The following is a 19,754-nucleotide window of genomic DNA, read 5'->3' on the forward strand; positions in this document are numbered from 1 at the left end:
CAAGAGTTATGCCAGCTTTGGTCCAGTAGCGGATTGTGAGGGTAACAATTCGGTGTTTTTCTTGTGTTGCAGGAATACCAGGGCCCCCACTTTAGTGCATCACAATAACATACACTAGAATCTGCACTCTTTCTCGTGCACGCGATTCACCACCACAGATTTGTTTGAGTATTTAAGCGGGATTAGAGCCTTGCTGCTTCCTTTGCATTTTTGTTTCGTTTTGCTGAATTAATTTTTAAAATGACACCTATATCAATTTGCTATACTACTTCAGCACACAATGCAGCCACTCTATTGATTTTTGGTATGTGTCCAAGTAAGAGGGTGCTTTTTTCAAGAAAAAGCCTGGACAGAATCTGTGGAGAAGAATGTGATCGTGTACGCGAAGTAAATGTCATGTTTGATTAATAAGTGCTTGCTTTCCGCAACGACAATAAAACAAAAACCGCATGGAAACTTTGTTTATTGCTGCCCGTCTAAACAAAAACCGCATGGAAACTTTGTTTATTGCTGCCCGTCTAAACAAAAACCGCATGGAAACTTTGTTTATTGCTGCCCGTCTAAACAAAAACCGCATGGAAACTTTGTTTATTGCTGCCCGTCTAAACAAAACTACAGCAAAACTGTGTACAAAGCATTATAATTATTCCAAAAATTCACTCCTTACTTTCCTGGAATGTTCTGTTAAACACCGACGACAACACGCAATACAAACGACAATGATAGCATGAATACTTTGTTGATCACTGTCGATCTCAATCGTCTACAGCAAAACCGTATACAAGGAAGCGTTGAGAAAACATCCAACAAACACACGCACGGACTGCTCCCTAAAGAGTCATCAGCATGGCGGCAATCCCGATGTAACGAAGCAATAAAAGCCCGCGCTTGATGGCTCGCTAATGAAGAAAGAGCCGAGGGAAACATCACCATCGAGAGACTACTTCATTCTCAGGCCCATTACACCCCACTTATTCTAACCTTGTTCATGGAACTTTTGTCTCGCTGGTCGCGTTAGTGATATGAGCTTTTCTGCCATTTGCAGATGGCGTGGTGGTATTGGTTATAGTCTATACCTTCACTCTGCTGTTACTATGTGTATACATTGTATGCATTATGAGGTGAGCTTTGTATTGTAAAAAAATACCAAACAAATGAAATAAAATAATATAAGTGTGTTGTCTGTTGCTAACTTTATTTGGTTTTCTGACTTTGTTTGTGTATCAACCGATTATTTTGTTGACAAACTTTGTCAAGTCAGATTGCCTGAGTTCAACAGTACTCAATATTGCTATTCTAATAGACACGTTGGCGGGGGGGGATTCGGTGTATCTCATTGGATAGTCTCACACCACCCTATTTCAGCGCGGCCACGGGACCCAATTGCTGCGAAAGTGTAACGATAGGGAAAATATTTACAACAATCAAACTAGACGTGATTCCGGTTTCAAAATCAATTCTAGCAGACTGTCTTCCCGCCGCTATCATAAAATCGATGACATGCATCTCTACAATCCTCTGCTTGTCAACTCAAGATGATTCTAAATGATCCTATTCTGCTTATTTTCCAACGAATCAGAGCATTATAATGCAATTTTTGTCCTTGAACACAACACAATATCCGAACTCGAAAGGTGTCAGTCACACAAGGGGTGAATGATATTAAACGGAACAGCAAAGGGAAGGCGAGCACCTGAATGTTGACCTCGCTTGCGTAGTGACTTTTGGGGCAGTCAAAGTGGAGAGACAAACCACACCCTATTCCCTCAGTCTCTACCAAATCCTTACACACTTCACTACACACCCTATTCCCGCCCTCCCTCAGTCTCTATCACCCTATTCCCGCCCTCCCTCAGTCTCTATCACCCTATTCCCGCCCTCCCTCAGTCTCTATCACCCTATTCCCGCCCTCCCTCAGTCTCTATCACCCTATTCCCGCCCTCCCTCAGTCTCTATCACCCTATTCCCGCCCTCCCTCAGTCTCTATCACCCTATTCCCGCCCTCCCTCAGTCTCTATCACCCTATTCCCGCCCTCCCTCAGTCTCTATCACCCTATTCCCGCCCTCCCTCAGTCTCTATCACCCTATTCCCGCCCTCCCTCAGTCTCTATCACCCTATTCCCGCCCTCCCTCAGTCTCTATCAAATCCTTACACACTTCACTAGAAGTGTACTAATGGGAAAACATTTTTTGGTAAACAATTGTGAACACTGGGTGTAGATTCGTCTGTTCTTATTTAGTTCCCCATTCATTCAATTTGTTCTTCTGGTTTATTTTTGTTATGTCCACCATTACAACAAGAGGCGAAGCCTTCAAGGCTCACGTAAGAAATCGACAAACAGTAACACAAACTCAATCACTCCGTCACACATACACACACACACACACACACACACACACACACACACACACACACACACACACACACACACACACACACACACACACACACACACACACACACACACAGTAAGCATAGGTGAAACTGTGCAAGAAAGCGAGACCCTGGATCTGCCAATTAGTCTCGGCCCGCTCACAATAACAATGACCGAGACTTTCAGTAATTCCTTTGCGTGACGTCTAACCCCCTTACGTCATAATGTGACGTCTTCAAATAGTTTCTATCACACACGTCAAACACTTTTGACCGAGACGTAATCTTCTTATGCGAGCTTTATCCATAGACTCGGAAATGTTAAAGTTTCTATCACACACACACGCACGCACGCACGCACGCACGCACGCACGCACAGACAGACAAAGTTTATCATCGCATAAGCTACACTTACGTGAGCCAAAAATGTGTGTAATTTAGTATTGTTCTGGTCACGTAAAATAAGCATTATTTTGCTTGAGTGCGTGTCCTAGTTGTATGTTTTGAATTGTTTCATGCGAAGAACTCTGAATAAAATGTTGTTGAGATATTACATGCTCCTACTAGCAAAAGTAGCACACACGGTAATCACGAAACAGCTCACCTGTGTGGGAGAGCAGGATGACGGTGGCAACCATGACGGCTGAAGGCACGGATCTCGGGACAATCATCCTCTCTGTCTGTCTCGGCGCTTCTCTGAAACAAAGGCGAAATTACAACATTTAGTCAATCTGTCGAACCCACAGAATAAAACTGAACGCACTGCATTTTTTTCACCAAGACAAAACAGCTTCGTCAATCCACGCGGCAAGGAAGTCGCTCAGTTTTCCCGTGCAACACGAAGTAAAACTGACATCCAAGAACAGCGAAATAGCGTACTGCGGTAAGAAGGGAAGCGCGCTTTTCTATATTCTTTTTAACTTTTTGAGCTTGTTTCAAATACAACATATTATATTTATATGTTTTTTGAATCAAGAAATGATAAGGAATAAGATGAAATCATTTTTGGATCGATTTCTTAAATAATAATCGAAGTACTAATTAACCTATTTTCGTTAATTGTGATCACATTTTAAGAGTAAACACGACATATGTATATACATGTGTATTTTTAGATTCAAAATTTGATGAAAAATACGATGCACTCAATTTTAAATCTGTTTGCGAAAAATTGATTTTAATGACAACTTTAATGAGCAAACTCATTAATCAATTTTTAAGCCTCCAAGCTGCAATGCAATACCAGAGTCCGGGCTTCGTCGAAGATTACTTGACCAAAATGTACACCAAATTGGTTGAAAAATGAGAGCGTGACAGTACCGCATCAACTTTCACAACAAGCCGGATATGACGTCATCAAAGATATTTATCCAAAAACTGAGAAAAAAACGTCTGGAGATATAATACTCAGGAACTCTCATGTTAAGTTTCATGAAGATCGGTCCAGTAGTTTCTCAGAATCGCGTTATACACACACACACACACACCACACCCTCGTCTCGATTCCCCATCTATGTAACAACAACGTGAACGAGCATTTTCCGTGGAGAAGCAAGGCCACCAAGCACGTCGTGATCAGGTTTGACACAAACACCCGTTTAGTAGGTATTTTGTATGGATTTTGCATCACATTTATACTTGTAATGATTTGTGATTAGTATATCTGCGTGCGTGTTTAATTTCAGATTTATTTTGTTGCTGTGTGGTTTCTTAGCCCCCTGGGGCCAAAACCTTATTATAAACTTGTGACACTAGTGTGAAATTTAATTAAAAACACATCGGAACTCTTACAGAAGTGGTTAAAATGACAGTATTTATGTGCACAGTTATTAATCATAACCACGCTTAATTTCAAGAAATACATCATTACCCGTGTCAATGATGACATTTTCCTGGACCTGATTAATCTGCGTTTGTCTCTTTCGTAAAGAGAGAGAGAGAGAGAGAGAGAGAGAGAGAGAGAGAGAGAGAGAGAGAGAGAGAGAGAGAGAGAGAGAGAGAGAGAGAGAGGTGTTACAAAAAAGTTTAAAAATTAAAACAAGAAAGTATAAGGACAGACAGAAAAGAAGATTGAAGAGACACGTGTAAACAATAAAGTGCAAGATTTTAAGGTTTAATGTCTCTCTCTGCCTTTGCCTCCAAAACGTTCATGCCATTTAATTGGATATATAGCCGAGCAATTACTGGCTTGTCCGATCTCTCTGCAGTTAATGACTGGAAAACGAGCAACAAACATGGGATGAAGGCGATTGAGAGAGGGAGCGAGAGCGAGAGAGAGAGAGAGAGAGAGAGAGAGAGAGAGAGAGAGAGAGAGAGAGAGAGAGAGAGAACGAACGAACGAATAAACGAACGAACTCGACAGAAATGGGGGAGGGGGGGGGAGGACAGACAAATAGACAGGCACATGATGAACATGGAAATTATTACAAAGGCAACGCTTTTTCTTACAACCTATCCCTATATTTTATACAAAAACAAATTACAAACAAACAAAACAAGCAAACACACATAAAAAATGAAAAAGCAGTCAGCAAGCAAGCAAAACCTACAAAATGCTGATAAAATCAATACATATAAAGAACATAATCACAACGATTTTGAAATGGCTGACAGCGACTCTCACATTGATACCAACGTTGAAATCAATACCTACATTGACAATTTATCCCACATACGTGAGAGAGACCACCCATGTGATAAAAAACAAACATCTCTTCACACGTGTGTATATAATGAAAATAAGGTCCCGGCAGGGACCTCAAAAATAATTGTCCCCTGCTCATGATGACCAGGTCACCGAGACAAACTTCATTCTCGAAACACTTTGTTGTTTCCTAGGTAACAATTTTGAGAACGTCCACCTGACGCAATAATACTTAGTGTGGGGTCTTTTTGCTTCTGACGTCAGAGATTTGACTTTGAAAGAGATCGAGGTTCAAGAAAAACGCGTCTTTAATTTGGACACCTCGACTCTGTCTGGAAGTTTAAGGTAGAAGGCAAGTACAGAATGTAGGATAAATTAGGTTTACACTCGTTGCTTTTTCAAAAATTGAAAAGCTTGCTTTCGCTCGCTTTTCAATGATAAAAAAACCCCACAAAAACTCGCAAGGCAAAACGTGTATTCTCAATACTCTTGATAGTTGTAATGATGCAACAGAGTTTAAGAAATTTCATTTTGTACACGTTTAATGTCATGTTTCAGTCGCCATCTTAAAAATGTGCACGTTAATCCTTATTATATTTGCTATTTCTAGACTTAGCACTCCTTGAACGTACAGAAAAGTTGACTTTTAGGCAATGTTTATGACTTTTCTTGGGGTAGACTCCAGCCCTAAATAGGATAAGAGCATCCTACCTCTTGGATATATACCCAAACCCGGCAGTCTTTTACTTCCTGTGCACAATGGAATGTTTTGGTCGGTTTTATTGTTTTACTATTTGTGTGTGTGTGTGTGTGTGTGTGTGTGTGTGTGTGTGTGTGTGTGTGTGTGTGTGTGTGTGTGTGTGTGTGTGTGTGTGTGTGTGTGTGTGTGTGTGTGCTGAATTAGTTTTGCGAAAGAACAGATATACCATCATAGGCTTGCCCAGGCTTTCCACATTATACCAAACAAACAAAGCAATCAACAGCCTCACTCTTTTCTGTGCGGAGTGAGAATTTATTGTTGAATCTTTTTTAAAGATGAAAACTGTCATCCGTGATTTATACTAACAGGCGAATTTAATTGAGAAGGAAACAATCCTGCTTTGAACAGACAGCAACCAGGCAGTACATTTGATTTGTGGCCTGTGGCCCACTAAAAAGATGCTCTTAGTTCGAGTTAAAGTCTGGACGGATCTGTTAACATGGGAACTGACATCTACACGGATTTACACCACTGATCGTTACAGCAGTGAAAAAAGTGCATGTCAGAGTGACAACAGCAAAGCACACAGTAACACTAAGTCCCGCTTCCTATTCCGCCCACCACAGGCATGGTGTCCATTCAGTGCGCGTCTGATCCCATTAAATTAATCAGCTAAGGGTTCTAAAAGGATTATCCTGTCCCTAATCTGCATACTGAGATTTTTGTCTCGGATCGACGCGCACCCCTTCAGCTACATACACCGCTTCCGGTTCTGGCTGCTAGGCTCTGTTCTATTCAAGCTGGTTCCTCAGTTTTGCACGTGAACGTTGATTATTTGGTTTCGCATCGGGGCTTTCCAGTATTACGGCAATGGCGGGACGGATGTTTGCAAAGATTTCGTTTAATTACTGTGCAAGCTGAAATTGATGAATGACCGTAACAGTGGCAGGATGTGTGCTGCACGGAACAGGCATTTCGCACAGTATAAAAGCGATGGAATCTGTCAGATCTGTAATTCAACTCCACTACTGATACGCTCGCCGCAGGGAGAAGAGACCGGCACGGTTGGCCTAGTGGTAAGGCGTCCGCCCCGTGATCGGGAGGTCGTGGGTTCGAACCCCGGCCAGGTCATACCTAAGACTTTAAAATTGGCAATCTAGTGGCTGCTCCGCCAGGCGTCTGGCATTATGGGGTTTGTGCTAGGACTGGTTGGTCCGGTGTCAGAATAATGTGACTGGGTGAGACATGAAGCCTGTGCTGCGACTTCTGTCTTGTGTGTGGCGCACGTTATAAGCCAAAGCAGCACCGCCCTGATATGGCTCTTCGTGGTCGGCTGGGCGTTAAGCAAACAAAACAACAAAAACAACAGGGAGAAGAGTGAATAACACGTTAACTGGGATGACTTCAGGTCCAAAGGATCAGCTGCATTAGATTGTAAACGGTCATGTAAACCACGACAGATCTGTACAGAGATTTACATGGGATTATAGCATCTTTCCTTCTGGAACCATACCAAAAATCAACACTTGGCCCGTTTCCTGTGCAGTGGAATTTTGCTGTTGAATTTATTCGGCAGATTAAAAGATAATTATGCTAGTTACCACAAGCAGCAAGGCTGTAGTTTGTTGGAATGTGTTCAAGTGAAGGGATGCTGTGGTGACGTACGTATAAAATGTCATGGTATGCGCGGAAAGAAAGTTTTCTTTCAAAACACACACCTTCCCGTGTGAAGAGTTGGGCTCTCCATCTCAGACTTGGCTTGACACTGGATAACACCATCCCTCCACTTCAAAACACACGCCTTCCCGTGTGAAGAGTTGGGCTCTCCATCTCAGACTTGGCTTGACACTGGATAACACCATCCCTCCACTTCAAAACACACACCTTCCCGTGTGAAGAGTTGGGCTCTCCATCTCAGACTTGGCTTGACACTGGATAACACCATCCCTCCACTTCAAAACACACACCTTCCCGTGTGAAGAGTTGGGCTCTCCATCTCAGACCTGGCTCGACACTGGATAACACCATCCCTCCACTTCAAAACACACACCTTCCCGTGTGAAGAGTTGGGCTCTCCATCTCAGATCTGGCTTGACACTGGATAACACCATCCCTCCAATTCAAAACACACACCTTCAAGTTCCCGTGTGAAGAGTTGGGCTCTCCATCTCAGACCTGGCTTGACACTGGATAACACCATCCCTTCACTTCAAAACACACACCTTCCCGTGTGAAGAGTTGGGCTCTCCATCTCAGACCTGGCTTGACACTGGATAACACCATCCCTCCACTTCAAAACACACACCTTCCCGTGTGAAGAGTTGGGCTCTCCATCTCAGACTTGGCTTGACACTGGATAACACTATCCCTCCACTTCAAAACACACACCTTCCCGTGTGAAGAGTTTGTTTGTTTGTTTATTTGTTGCTTAACGTCCAGCCGACTACGCAGAGCCATATCAGGACGAGGAAGGGGGGGATGAAGGGAGCCACTTGTCAAGCGATTCCTGTTTACAAATGCACTAACCCATTACTTGTGTCCCAGCAGGCTTTAGTAAAACTAAATTAATACCTACTGGAAGATTACCAGTTTCCAGTATGTTAAAATAGGCTTAACCTATCTACTGCTGGACTTACATCAGAACACTAACAGATTAAACTATACATGAATCGCGAGACAAGCGGCAAGAGAAGAGATTTTTGGAAAAAATACAGGTGAATGAGCAAGAAGGCAGAAAAAAGAAAAGAATTCATGAAGAAAAAGAGAGCATGACAGGAAAGAGGAACCAAAAATCTACCTAACAGCAAACTAGAAAGCTCCTGCGGTTCCAAAAACAGGAGGGGCTTTTAATTTCATAACCGCAGTGCCCCACTGCGGGAGTGTGAAGAGTTGAGCTCTCCATCTCAGACTTGGCTTGACACTGGATAACACCATCCCTCCACTTCAAAACACACACCTTCCCGTGTGAAGAGTTGGGCTCTCCATCTCAGACCTGGCTTGACACTGGATAACACCATCCCTCCACTTCAAAACACACACCTTCCCGTGTGAAGAGTTGGGCTCTCCATCTCAGACCTGGCTTGACACTGGATAACACCATCCCTCCACTTCAAAACACACACCTTCCCGTGTGAAGAGTTGGGCTCTCCATCTCAGACCTGGCTTGACACTGGATAACACCATCCCTCCACTTCAAAACACACACCTTCCCGTGTGAAGAGTTGGGCTCTCCATCTCAGACCTGGCTCGACACTGGATAACACCATCCCTCCACTCCAACACATACACAACATGAACAGTTGGTGTGCTCTCTGTGCACGGTGGGAATTGTTTTATGAATTAATTTCGTAAAAGTCACTAGTTGCTTTCAAAGAAATGTATTCATCAACAAAATTCTAACTCACCACAGCATGCTGTCAAGGGTCGATTTTTGGTATGTCTCCATGTGGAGAATTGGTCTTATTCCATGGCCAGATCTGAGACTGACAGCCGAATTTGTTTTTACGAGAAGGAGTGTGCCTTTGATGTACATATATGACAGAAGTGAGAATCTACACGACTTCCACCCTGACCGACTTCTCGCAGTAAACTCCACTGTGGACAGGGAAAAGGTGATCGGCATCGCCTCCCACCGAGGTGGTGGAGCAGCTTCACTCCAACCCTTAAGGAAATTTCCACTCAAACTGCTAAGACTTATTTTACAGTGTATGTGTGTAAATGTCACAGCTTTTGAAATTAGAAGTTTAGTTTCGCTGTAATCTGCCATAATTATCCTTGGACATTTGAACTTGCTATTTGAAAGAGGTGAACGTGAGAGCAACATCACTGACCGATTAGGTGCAACATGAAGCGAACATTGCAACACTGGCGATTGCAACAACAACAACGAAGCCGACGACGACGGCGAGGATAACGATGTCATCTTAACATTACAGTTATATATAATACTAACCGTCATACAAAAAACTAGGCAGATGCGTTTTTAAAAGTGCAAATCTTTGTGATGAGACCGTTTAGTGTCAAAACAGTTATATTTAGGTAGTTATAGCAACGTTTCGCCCACCTTTGTGATTTTCACAGTTATCTAAATCTTTATTTGTCTCTGTCTGTGCTGTCTGCAAAACATCCTTCCCACGTCTGTCCAATGGAGCAAACAACCAACCAAAACAAACAACACAAGAAAACATTAGGTAGAAGTGCAATGCCAAGGCACTGCATACCCCAACCGAAGGAAAAATCGCCTAGTCTCTCTCTCTCTGCATTATAGCGTTCGTGGAATACTTCCAGCTTCGCTGGGATAAAGAAGCCCCCACCCCGCAAGGAAATATGTCTTTGCACAGTGCAAAACAAAACAAAACAATGTCTAGAACTAGCAACACCGAACTAAACAAAAACAACGACAACAACAAAAACTACCCAGCCGTCATAGCCTTGATCAACATTATGAGTTATTTCTAATATGCTGACTGTTAGCAAATGATAACAAGACATGTCGAGAAAAAAGATATCAAAATGAGTTTGTTTGTTTGTTTATTTGTTGCTTAACGTCCAGCCGACTACGCAGAGCCATATCAGGACGAGGAAGGGGGGATGAAGGGGGCCACTTGTCAAGCGATTCCTGTTTACAAATGCACTAACCCATTACTTGTGTCCCAGCAGGCTTTAGTAAAACTAAATTAATACCTACTGGAAGATTACCAGTTTCCAGTATGTTAAAATAGGCTTAACCTATCTACTGCTGGACTTACATCAGAACACTAACAGATTAAACTATACATGAATCGCGAGACAAGCGGCAAGAGAAGAGATTTTTGGAAAAAATACAGGTGAATGAGCAAGAAGGCAGAAAAAAGAAAAGAATTCATGAAGAAAAAGAGAGCATGACAGGAAAGAGGAACCAAAAATCTACCTAACAGCAAACTAGAAAGCTCCTGCGGTTCCAAAAACAGGAGGGGCCTTTAATTTCATAACCGCAGTGCTCCACTGCGGGAATATCAAAATGAGCCTTTAGGCGAAAATACCCAAAGTCAAAGACCATCAGAGCGATAAACACTTTATATGAAGCGTGTCTATGGCAGCGTGACATTCATGCATCGCGTGAAGAGACCCATCCCCAGGACCAACAGTGCACAGGACCAAATATAATCAGTAATAATGACGACATCACTGCCTGTGGCTGGATGACACCTCCCAAACAAGGATTATAGTGACAAAGCTAGCTTGCCCTAAGGCTTCGCTAGCCAGTTATTCATACTGGATTGCTAATCAGTGGCGCCTTGCACCGTGTCACAAGTTCCATCATTACGCGGGATTTGACCGTTCCCACCATTTAAATGAACTGATGTGACATCTTCGGTTTGTAAACACTTGTGTCACAGAAAAATGCAGTGTGTTTTCCCAACTAAGCTGCTGTGTCGTTACTCTTACTCTGCCTTAACAAAATGTGATAACGTTCAATGACTGACTATTTAAACATTTACGTCCCTTTGGGATCACCTGGCCAATACTGGGACATGTATTTGCAACACGCTGAAGATTCCTATACCCCCCGCGGGTTAGGGGAAGTCCCATATTGGTTGGGACGAGAAAGAATTTACCCGATGCTACCCAGCATGTCGTAAGAGGCGACTAACGGTTCTGTTTCTCCTTTTACCCTTGTTAAGTGTTTCTTGTATAGAATATAGTCAATGTTTGTAAAGAGTTTAGTCAAACAGTATGTAAGAAATGTTAAGTCCTTTGTACTGGAAACTTGCATTCTCCCAGTAAGGTCATATATTGTACTACGTTGCAAGCCCCTGGAGCAATTTTTTGATTAGTGCTTTTGTGAACAAGAAACAATTAACAAGTGGCTCTATCCCATCTCCCCCTTTCCCCTATCCCATCTCCCCCCTTTCCCCGTCGCGATATAACCTTGAATGGTTGAAAACGACGTTAAACACCAAATAAAGAAAGAAAAAGAATTCCTATATTTCTGACTCGAACGAAGCCATTTCGATTTGTCCGCATTTGCTTAGCATCGCGACGCTGTGATTCCCAATAGAACTTCACTTCCCTCTTCGGTAAGATCTAGCCAGTCAAAAATGAGATGACACTGATAAGGATTCGAACACACGCACACACACACACGCACACACACGCACGCACGTACACACACGTACACACACACACACACACACACACACACACACACACACATACATACACAGTGACGCCCACCCACACTCCACACACCACACACATACACAAATACGCACGCGCCCGCGATCCGATTCATAAATAAAAGAACGCATGTCCTCAAACGAAAAACATAAACATAAATAAAGCAGCCATACAACCTCACAAAAACTAAATTAAGAAAAAAATAATGACAATAAATCAAAAGATAAAAGCGTGGTCGTCGTTGTGACTGGGCGAGTCGTGTCGTTTGGAAGAACATAAAGTAGTTTTATTCTCATCCTAGCCTTGACTGTTGTTTAATCCCTGTTAGTTCAATCAAATTCTCCCCAAAAAGGCCTCAACTTTAAACTATTAAAATCAAAATTGATCTCAGCTGTTCTGTACTAAGTGAATGTGTGTGCATAACATATCCAAAATCCGCTACAATCCGCCGGGCGGAACAGTGTTTTTTCGGGGGTCAAAGCGTGCAACCTTTCAGAAAAGTGGAACAAGATTCACTCCAACAGATTTTTTCTTCTTCGAGAAATACTCACCTTTTCCAAAGAAGAGACAGTGGGATCTAGAGTCATAAAGGGCTTCCTCGCATCAAAGTCGCTTCTTCAGGCTTTACTTTGGTCGGAGTTTCCTTCTCGGATGTCTTCTTTAAGCTAGTTTCAATTCTGTTCGGATCAGTGTACTCGCGACGACAGTCTTTGTGAACATAATCTCCAACATCTGCATGCATGTTTTCTTCACCCCTTCCTTGACTTGCCGTGTTGATTCCGGCACAATCTTTTGCCGTAAGTTTAACTAGTTCATTGCAGGACTTGATTTGGCAGATGATGCATTTTCCCTCGTCATTCTGTAAAGGTATCATATCAATGCTTAGCTAAAGAAATCTAATGCACACTATTAAACAGACTGACCTCTTTTGTGATATGTTTCACCCCCAAAGCATTAGTTTTGAAGTAGAAGTAGCTTTTACACACCCCCGCTACTATAAGCATGCACGCGTATAATTATACGCACGTACGCATACGCAGTCCGCATGTAAGTACGCAATTAAATGCATACACATGCATGCATACACTCACACGTATGCGCACGCACGCATGAGCGCATATGTTCACAGGCGCTCCTAAAAAAAAATTTGAACATCAAACAGAAACATTTTAGTCATATTCTAGTCATAAGTCGGCTTGCCATACTTTCGTACACGGCGGAGAGTAAAACCCTACTTCACCCCTTAGTTTTGTTTGCTTCAGTATCGCAACGCAATAAATGTAAGAGAGAAGACTAAACAAAGATGAAACATTAACAGATCTACAGCGCTAGGCACAAACATTTCAAGTACACTCAGTGCAAGTGTTCGAATTATCGTGGCGGGTAAACTTCGAAGGCCCTACCCACTCAATTCACTCAATAACCACGCGTACGCGATAAAAACAGCTAAATCAGTTGTGTCATCTACTTGTTGAATCTCCACATTTAGCAATAATCATTAATATTCAAGGTTCCAACACAAATTGCTCGCGTACCTCTGATTTTTGTCCTGCCGACTGGCAATCGGCGGTGTCGTCTGCTGCAGACATTTTTTCAAGGTTATGTCAACTTCCGGTATGGAAGGCGATTTGAGTCAATTATGCGGCGCAGCTCATTTCAAGCGAAGATCTTAACGTTCTTCCGACACATGTACAACGGCGGATTTGTTTGCTCTAACTACCTTGTAATTCTAAAACCGTGAAGTTTTAATTTGATTGTATTTGTTTAACCTTTAATTTCAAAATTCTCAGACTATGTGGGGTTTATTGCACAATGATGTCGCTAACGCATTCTGATAAGCATCGCTCCACGGCTATTGCCAGTTGTCTCTCTGACCGGACGCTACAGTCCTACGCGAATCTATCAAAACAAGAATACAAAGTTATCTCCCCTATGTTTTTCGAGAGCACTGATCTAAATTTGAGATCAGTGTTCGCGAGACGAAAATGATTGCAGATTGGCCGACTTCGACAGTGATCTCCGTTCTGAAGAAAGAAAGAAAGAAAGAAAGAGAGAAAGAGAGAAAGAGAGAAAGAGAGAAAGAGAGAAAGAGAGAAAGAGAAAAAGAGAAAAAGAGAGAAAGAGAGACACACACACACACACACACACACACACACACACACACACACACACACACACACACACACACACACACACACACACACACACACACACACACACACACACACACACACACACACACACACACACACACACACACACACACACACACACACACACACACACACACACACACACACACACACACACACACACACACACACACACACACACACACACACACACACACACACACACACACACACACACACACACACACACACACACACACACACACACACACACACACACACACACACACACACACACACACACACACACACACACACACACACACACACACACACACACACACACACACACACACACACACACACACACACACACACACACACACACACACACACACACACACACACACACACACACACACACACACACACACACACACACACACACACACACACACACACACACACACACACACACACACACACACACACACACACACACACACACACACACACACACACACACACACACACACATATGCACACACGCACACACACACACACACACATATCGATGTTGAGAAGAATAGAGCCGGTGTTTAAATGTCAGCAGAAAAAAAGAAAGAAGTGCAGAAATCAAAGGAAACCGTGTAAAGTGTTTTTTATGGGACGCAGCTTGATGTTACCAAACAGCTTCTCGCTTTAACCTTTTTGCGTGAGCAGGAAAACAAGTTCTATAATTATGAAGCTAACAGGCGCATCTACGACCTTTTTCAAGTGCTTCGTCGGAAGGTGCTCTCCTGCGGACACGCGCACAGGCGAGCTGCGCAGGCTTGAAAGGGTGGACCAAATTGAAGCGACGTATCGTGCCGTGTCTAATCGACGAAGTGAGTTCAGCGGGCCCCGCGAGTTCCACACTCGCCAATGTATGCGTAATGCCGCAACAACTTGCGATGTTTTCTCTTTTCTTTAAAAGTGAGTGAGAGATATTTGATTAGACTTGAAACCCTCGCCTTTTTCTCCTTATTTACGCCAAAACCAGGCAAACATAGCTCAACCCTTTTAAAAGGGGCAAGAAAGTGCTGTCATCTGTCGACTCCTACTCACAGACGAAGACAAAAAAGGCGTGTTGTGCAACATCAAAGGAACACATCCACTTGTGCCAAGCCGGCGTGGAGGTAAATGTGTTTCAACAGTCTGACATACTATCTGTCTTGCAGAAATAGATTATTTCGGCCTTTTAAAAGCGTCTTGTACAACATCAAGGAAACACAGCTGGTTCAAGACACAGAGCCAAATATGTTTCCTTACTAGAAGCTACTAGTTTTGTTGTTGTAGAAACATATTTCTTTGGCTTTAAAAAGAGGAGTCGTGCATGACAGCAAGAAAACTTGTACAGGCATCGTGCCAAATATGCTTGATAAATGTATCGAACATTTCTACTTGCAAGAACAGCCCAAATCTAAACAACGAAGTGACTGTGGTAAGATGAACAAAGTTTATTTATTTTATTTATTAAGGAGATTTCTATAGCGCATAACTAAAAGCACTATGCGCTTAGTTAAAAAAGTTAAAAAAAACAAAGGAATACTGTACTCACCGATACAAGAACGAGACAAGAACACAAAAAACAACAAAAAGCAGACGCAACACGGAACGAACAAGGTTTGAAAGAAAATGGAGGGGAAACACACAAAAATGGGAAGGAACTCCAGGAACGAAAATGAATGAAAGGGGAGAGAAGTGGTTGGATGATGTCATGGGCACAGGCATACTAGACTAAAAGTGATACACATTCATAAAAGGGGAGGGGGGGGGGGGAGCACAAACAGAACAGCCCAACTAAGACTTTCAGGTTGGACAAGGCCATTGTAGACATTTTGCCCATCAGAAATATTGAAACCGCTATACTGCAAGAGTGAACACAGCACAGTAAACTACGAGTTTAGGCGTGTTGTCCTAGATGTTTAAAATAGTATAACCTAATTTCGTATATTATGACTTTTTAAAACTAAAATATACAGAAGCTTCAAATCAATCCTTTTCAAAACTAATACGCACCACTCTCTATATCAATGAGTCGATATCACGAATCCTTCTTTGCTTCCCTTTACAAAAAGAAAGGCATACAATGCAAATGCCTAAACTCGTCAATACAGAACAATTTCAAGCTTAAGGGAAGAAAAAACCCAGATTAGAGAAAGTGAACAATTCCTAACATTGATAAGACAACCATGACAAAACCCCATGAGATAGCAGACTCAAATACAGTAAAAGATGACAGCAGCAGCAATGGTATACCTCGTGTCCCTACAACGACCGTCCGTTACAACGACCATTGTTACAGTACTATTCCAGGCGCCTATCGCTCCGCTGCACGTGCGCCTTTGGGTCGCTCAGACCACAACGTAGTGTTCCTTCCCCCTACATACAAACAGAAGCTAAAGACAGTGAAACCTGTCAAGAAGTCTGTGAAGAAGTGGACATCTGATGCGGTTGAGTCCGTTAAAGGTTGCTTCGACTGTACGGACTGGTCTGTGTTTAAAGAAGCCTGTTCTGATCTCGACGAATATACAGACACTGTAACCTCCTACATCAGTTTTTGTGAAGAATTGTGCATTCCTACTAAATCTGTTACAGTGTATGGTAACGCAAAGCCCTGGTTTTCTAAAGACATTGACAATAAGCTGCGCATTAGAGACGAGGCTTATGGAGGTGATAAACTGGCTTTCAAGACAGCAAAGTATGAGGCGGACAAGGCAATCAGGAAATCAAAGCGACAGTACGGCAAGAAGCTTGAGCTGAAGTTCTCGGCAAATAACACCCGGGAAGTCTGGCAAGGGCTACAAGCTATCACGCAATATAAGCAGAAACCGACGACCCGCCCGATAAGCTAAATAACTTTTACGCAAGGTTCGACAGGCTGAACACCAACCCAGTTCCTGACTCGCTGGTCAGATCGGATGCTACTCACCCTCCACCGGGACAAGAGCATCCTTCAAGGCTTTTCACACGGGACAAGAGCATCCTTCCACTTAGACATGCACCAACACTGGCTGCTACTTGCCAAGTGCGAGGTTTTTTTTGCTGAATACATTTTGCGGATTGATATTGACGACAAAACGATTCGGTAAACGATTGGCACTGTTTACCAAAAACAGCCAGGCTGTTCATTTTTGGTATGTGCCCAAGGGGGTGGTGGACGTAATCGATGAGGAGAATGGTGCTGTCCAATGTAAAAGCCTGGCTGGACACAGCAGATCTCCATCTCTCTCTCTTTCTCTATCCCTCTATTTACTCGGTGATATACAAGCAGGGTTTCGGAAAGATCACCGCACCGTTGATCACATATTTACTTTGTTCAGTATGATTCAGAGCTAGAGGCATTTGCTGAGAAAAAAAAAGTTGTACGTTGCTTTTATTGATTTTCGAAAAGCCTTTGATTTAATTTCCCACTGTAAGCTCTGGCCTATTTTGCGCGGATCAGGAGTTGAAGGCAAGATGTTACAAGCCATCCAAGGCATGTACAGAAGAGTTAAAGGCCGAGTAAGATATGGGTGTAAACTGACCGACGCCTTTTTTGTCACAAAGGCCTCCAGCAGGGGCAAATAACCAGCCCGCTTCTTTTTTTCCTGTTTATTAATGATCTGGCGTCGGAAATTATTTGTAAGGGTAAACATGGAATACAGATGGTGCCTGACTTACTTGAACTATTCATTTTGCTTTTCGCTGATGATATTGTTTTATTATCCGATACCGTGGTTGGATTACAAAACCAACTGAATATTCTTGCCCACAAAGCTAATGACATGGATTTAGAGGTTAACCTGGAAAAATCAAACATAATTATTTTTAGAAACGGGGGATACATTTCTCAGAACGAGAAATGGTTTTTCAACGGCGTCAAGATGAAGATAGTAAACTCTTATAAGTATGTAGGACTTGTTTTCACTACCCGCATGACCTTTTCAAATGCTCTTAATGATATGGCATCCAGAGCTAAGAAAGGTGTTTTTGAGTTATTAAGAACATTATGGAGACTCGGTGATTTCTCCCCAAACCTGTTTTTGAAACTATTTGATGCTCAGATACAGCCTATCCTGTTATATGGTTAAGAAATTTGGGGTCTTTACCCACAAACACAGATAGAGAAGATTCACACGTTTGTGCTTAAAAAGATTTTAAACGTGGCGCCAAGAACACCAAACGACATAGCATATGCTGAAACTGGTCGCTATCCGTTGTACATTTTTTTCTCATGTTGTACGCCTAGTCAAGATGAATGATTCCAGACTACCTAAAAAAGCCTATAATATGCAGTTGTGTTTGCACAGGCAAGGCAAGTTTTGTTGGACATCCCAAGTAAGATTAACTTTGTATAAATTTGGTTTCGGATTTGTGTGGGAAAACCAAGGTGTGCAAAGCGAGAAAGCTTTTTTGAAACATTTTAGACAGAGGTTAATAGATTGTAATATTCAAAATTGACAAGAGCGCATTAATACCAGCGCAGGGTTTGAGGTTTACAGCGTATTTAAGTTATCTGTTTGCATGGAAACGTATTTTACTTTTGTCAAAAATAAGCATAAAAGAGATGTGCTCATTAGGTTCAGAGCTGGCGTGTCCGAATTACGCTCACATACCCTACAGGACTTGTTTTGCCCATTCTGCATAAAAGCACATGAGGATGAAATGCACATTTTATTTCACTGTGATGCATTGAACGATCTTCGCTGTCAATACTTACCCTTTATATACACATCATATCCTTGTTTGGTTTCCTTTCAGTTGATAATGCAAAACAAGAAGGGTTTCCATGATTTAGGCAGATGTACTTATTATGTTAACAAACGCCGTGATTTACTTCCTAAGGTGTAACAGAATGATTTATTTTGCTTCATTTCTCTCTGTTTTGTTGATGTGGTTGAGTGCATTGCGTAGCTGCTGGTTTTTATACAACTATGTCCTTTGATGTATGTTGTAGTTGAGGATGTATTTGATGAGGCACCAGCCATCCCCTGTACATACCCATACATGTATGTATTGTGCGCGTGTGTGTGTGTTTGTGTGTGTGTGTGTGTGTGTGTGTGTATGTGTGTGTGTGTGTGTGTGTGTGTGTGTGTGTGTTTGTGAGTGAAGGAGTGAAAGTCAGAGTGTGTGTGTGTATGTGTGAGAGAGAGAGAGAGAGAGAGAGAGAGAGAATGACAATGACAATTCTTTATTTAACGAGGGTAGTAGATTAAGCAGTGGTCTGCTTTTTTACATCCAGCCCTCGCCCTGAAATAAAAATACAAGATAAAACAAGTCGCGTAAGGCGAAAATACAATATTTAGTCAAGTAGCTGTCGAACTCACAGAATGAAACTGAACGCAATGCCATTTTACTCGTAGCATCGTCAGGCCACCGCTCATGGCAAAGGCAGTGAAATTGACAAGAAGAGCGGGGTAGTAGTTGCGCTAAGAAGGATAGCACGCTTTTCTGTACCTCTCTTTGTTTTAACTTTCTGAGCGTGTTTTTAATCCAAACATATCATATCTATATGTTTTTGGAATCAGGAACCGACAAGGAATAAGATGAAAGTGTTTTTAAAATGATTTGGACAATTTAATTTTGATAATAATTTTTATATATTTAATTTTCAGAGCTTGTTTTTAATCCGAATATAACATATTTATATGTTTTTGGAATCAGCAAATGATGGAGAATAAGATAAACGTAAATTTGGATCGTTTTATAAATTTTTATTTT

The 19,754-nt window shown here is 42.2% G+C and overlaps 1 protein-coding gene across 2 annotated transcripts in view; it reads right to left on the reverse strand.

Moving 5' to 3' along the window:
• Window positions 1-19,754, reverse strand: part of LOC138966225 (uncharacterized) — a 77,521-nt gene that overhangs the window by 42,696 nt on the left and 15,071 nt on the right. For both annotated transcript variants that reach the window (XM_070338367.1, XM_070338366.1), the window contains exon 2: window positions 2,979-3,070. In XM_070338367.1, coding sequence (XP_070194468.1) covers window positions 2,979-3,045 — 67 coding nt within the window. In that variant the 5' untranslated portion in view covers window positions 3,046-3,070. The remainder of the gene's footprint in view (window positions 1-2,978; window positions 3,071-19,754) is intronic.

This window comes from Littorina saxatilis, linkage group LG5 (genome assembly GCF_037325665.1).
Source record: "Littorina saxatilis isolate snail1 linkage group LG5, US_GU_Lsax_2.0, whole genome shotgun sequence".
NCBI lineage: Eukaryota > Metazoa > Mollusca > Gastropoda > Littorinimorpha > Littorinidae > Littorina > Littorina saxatilis.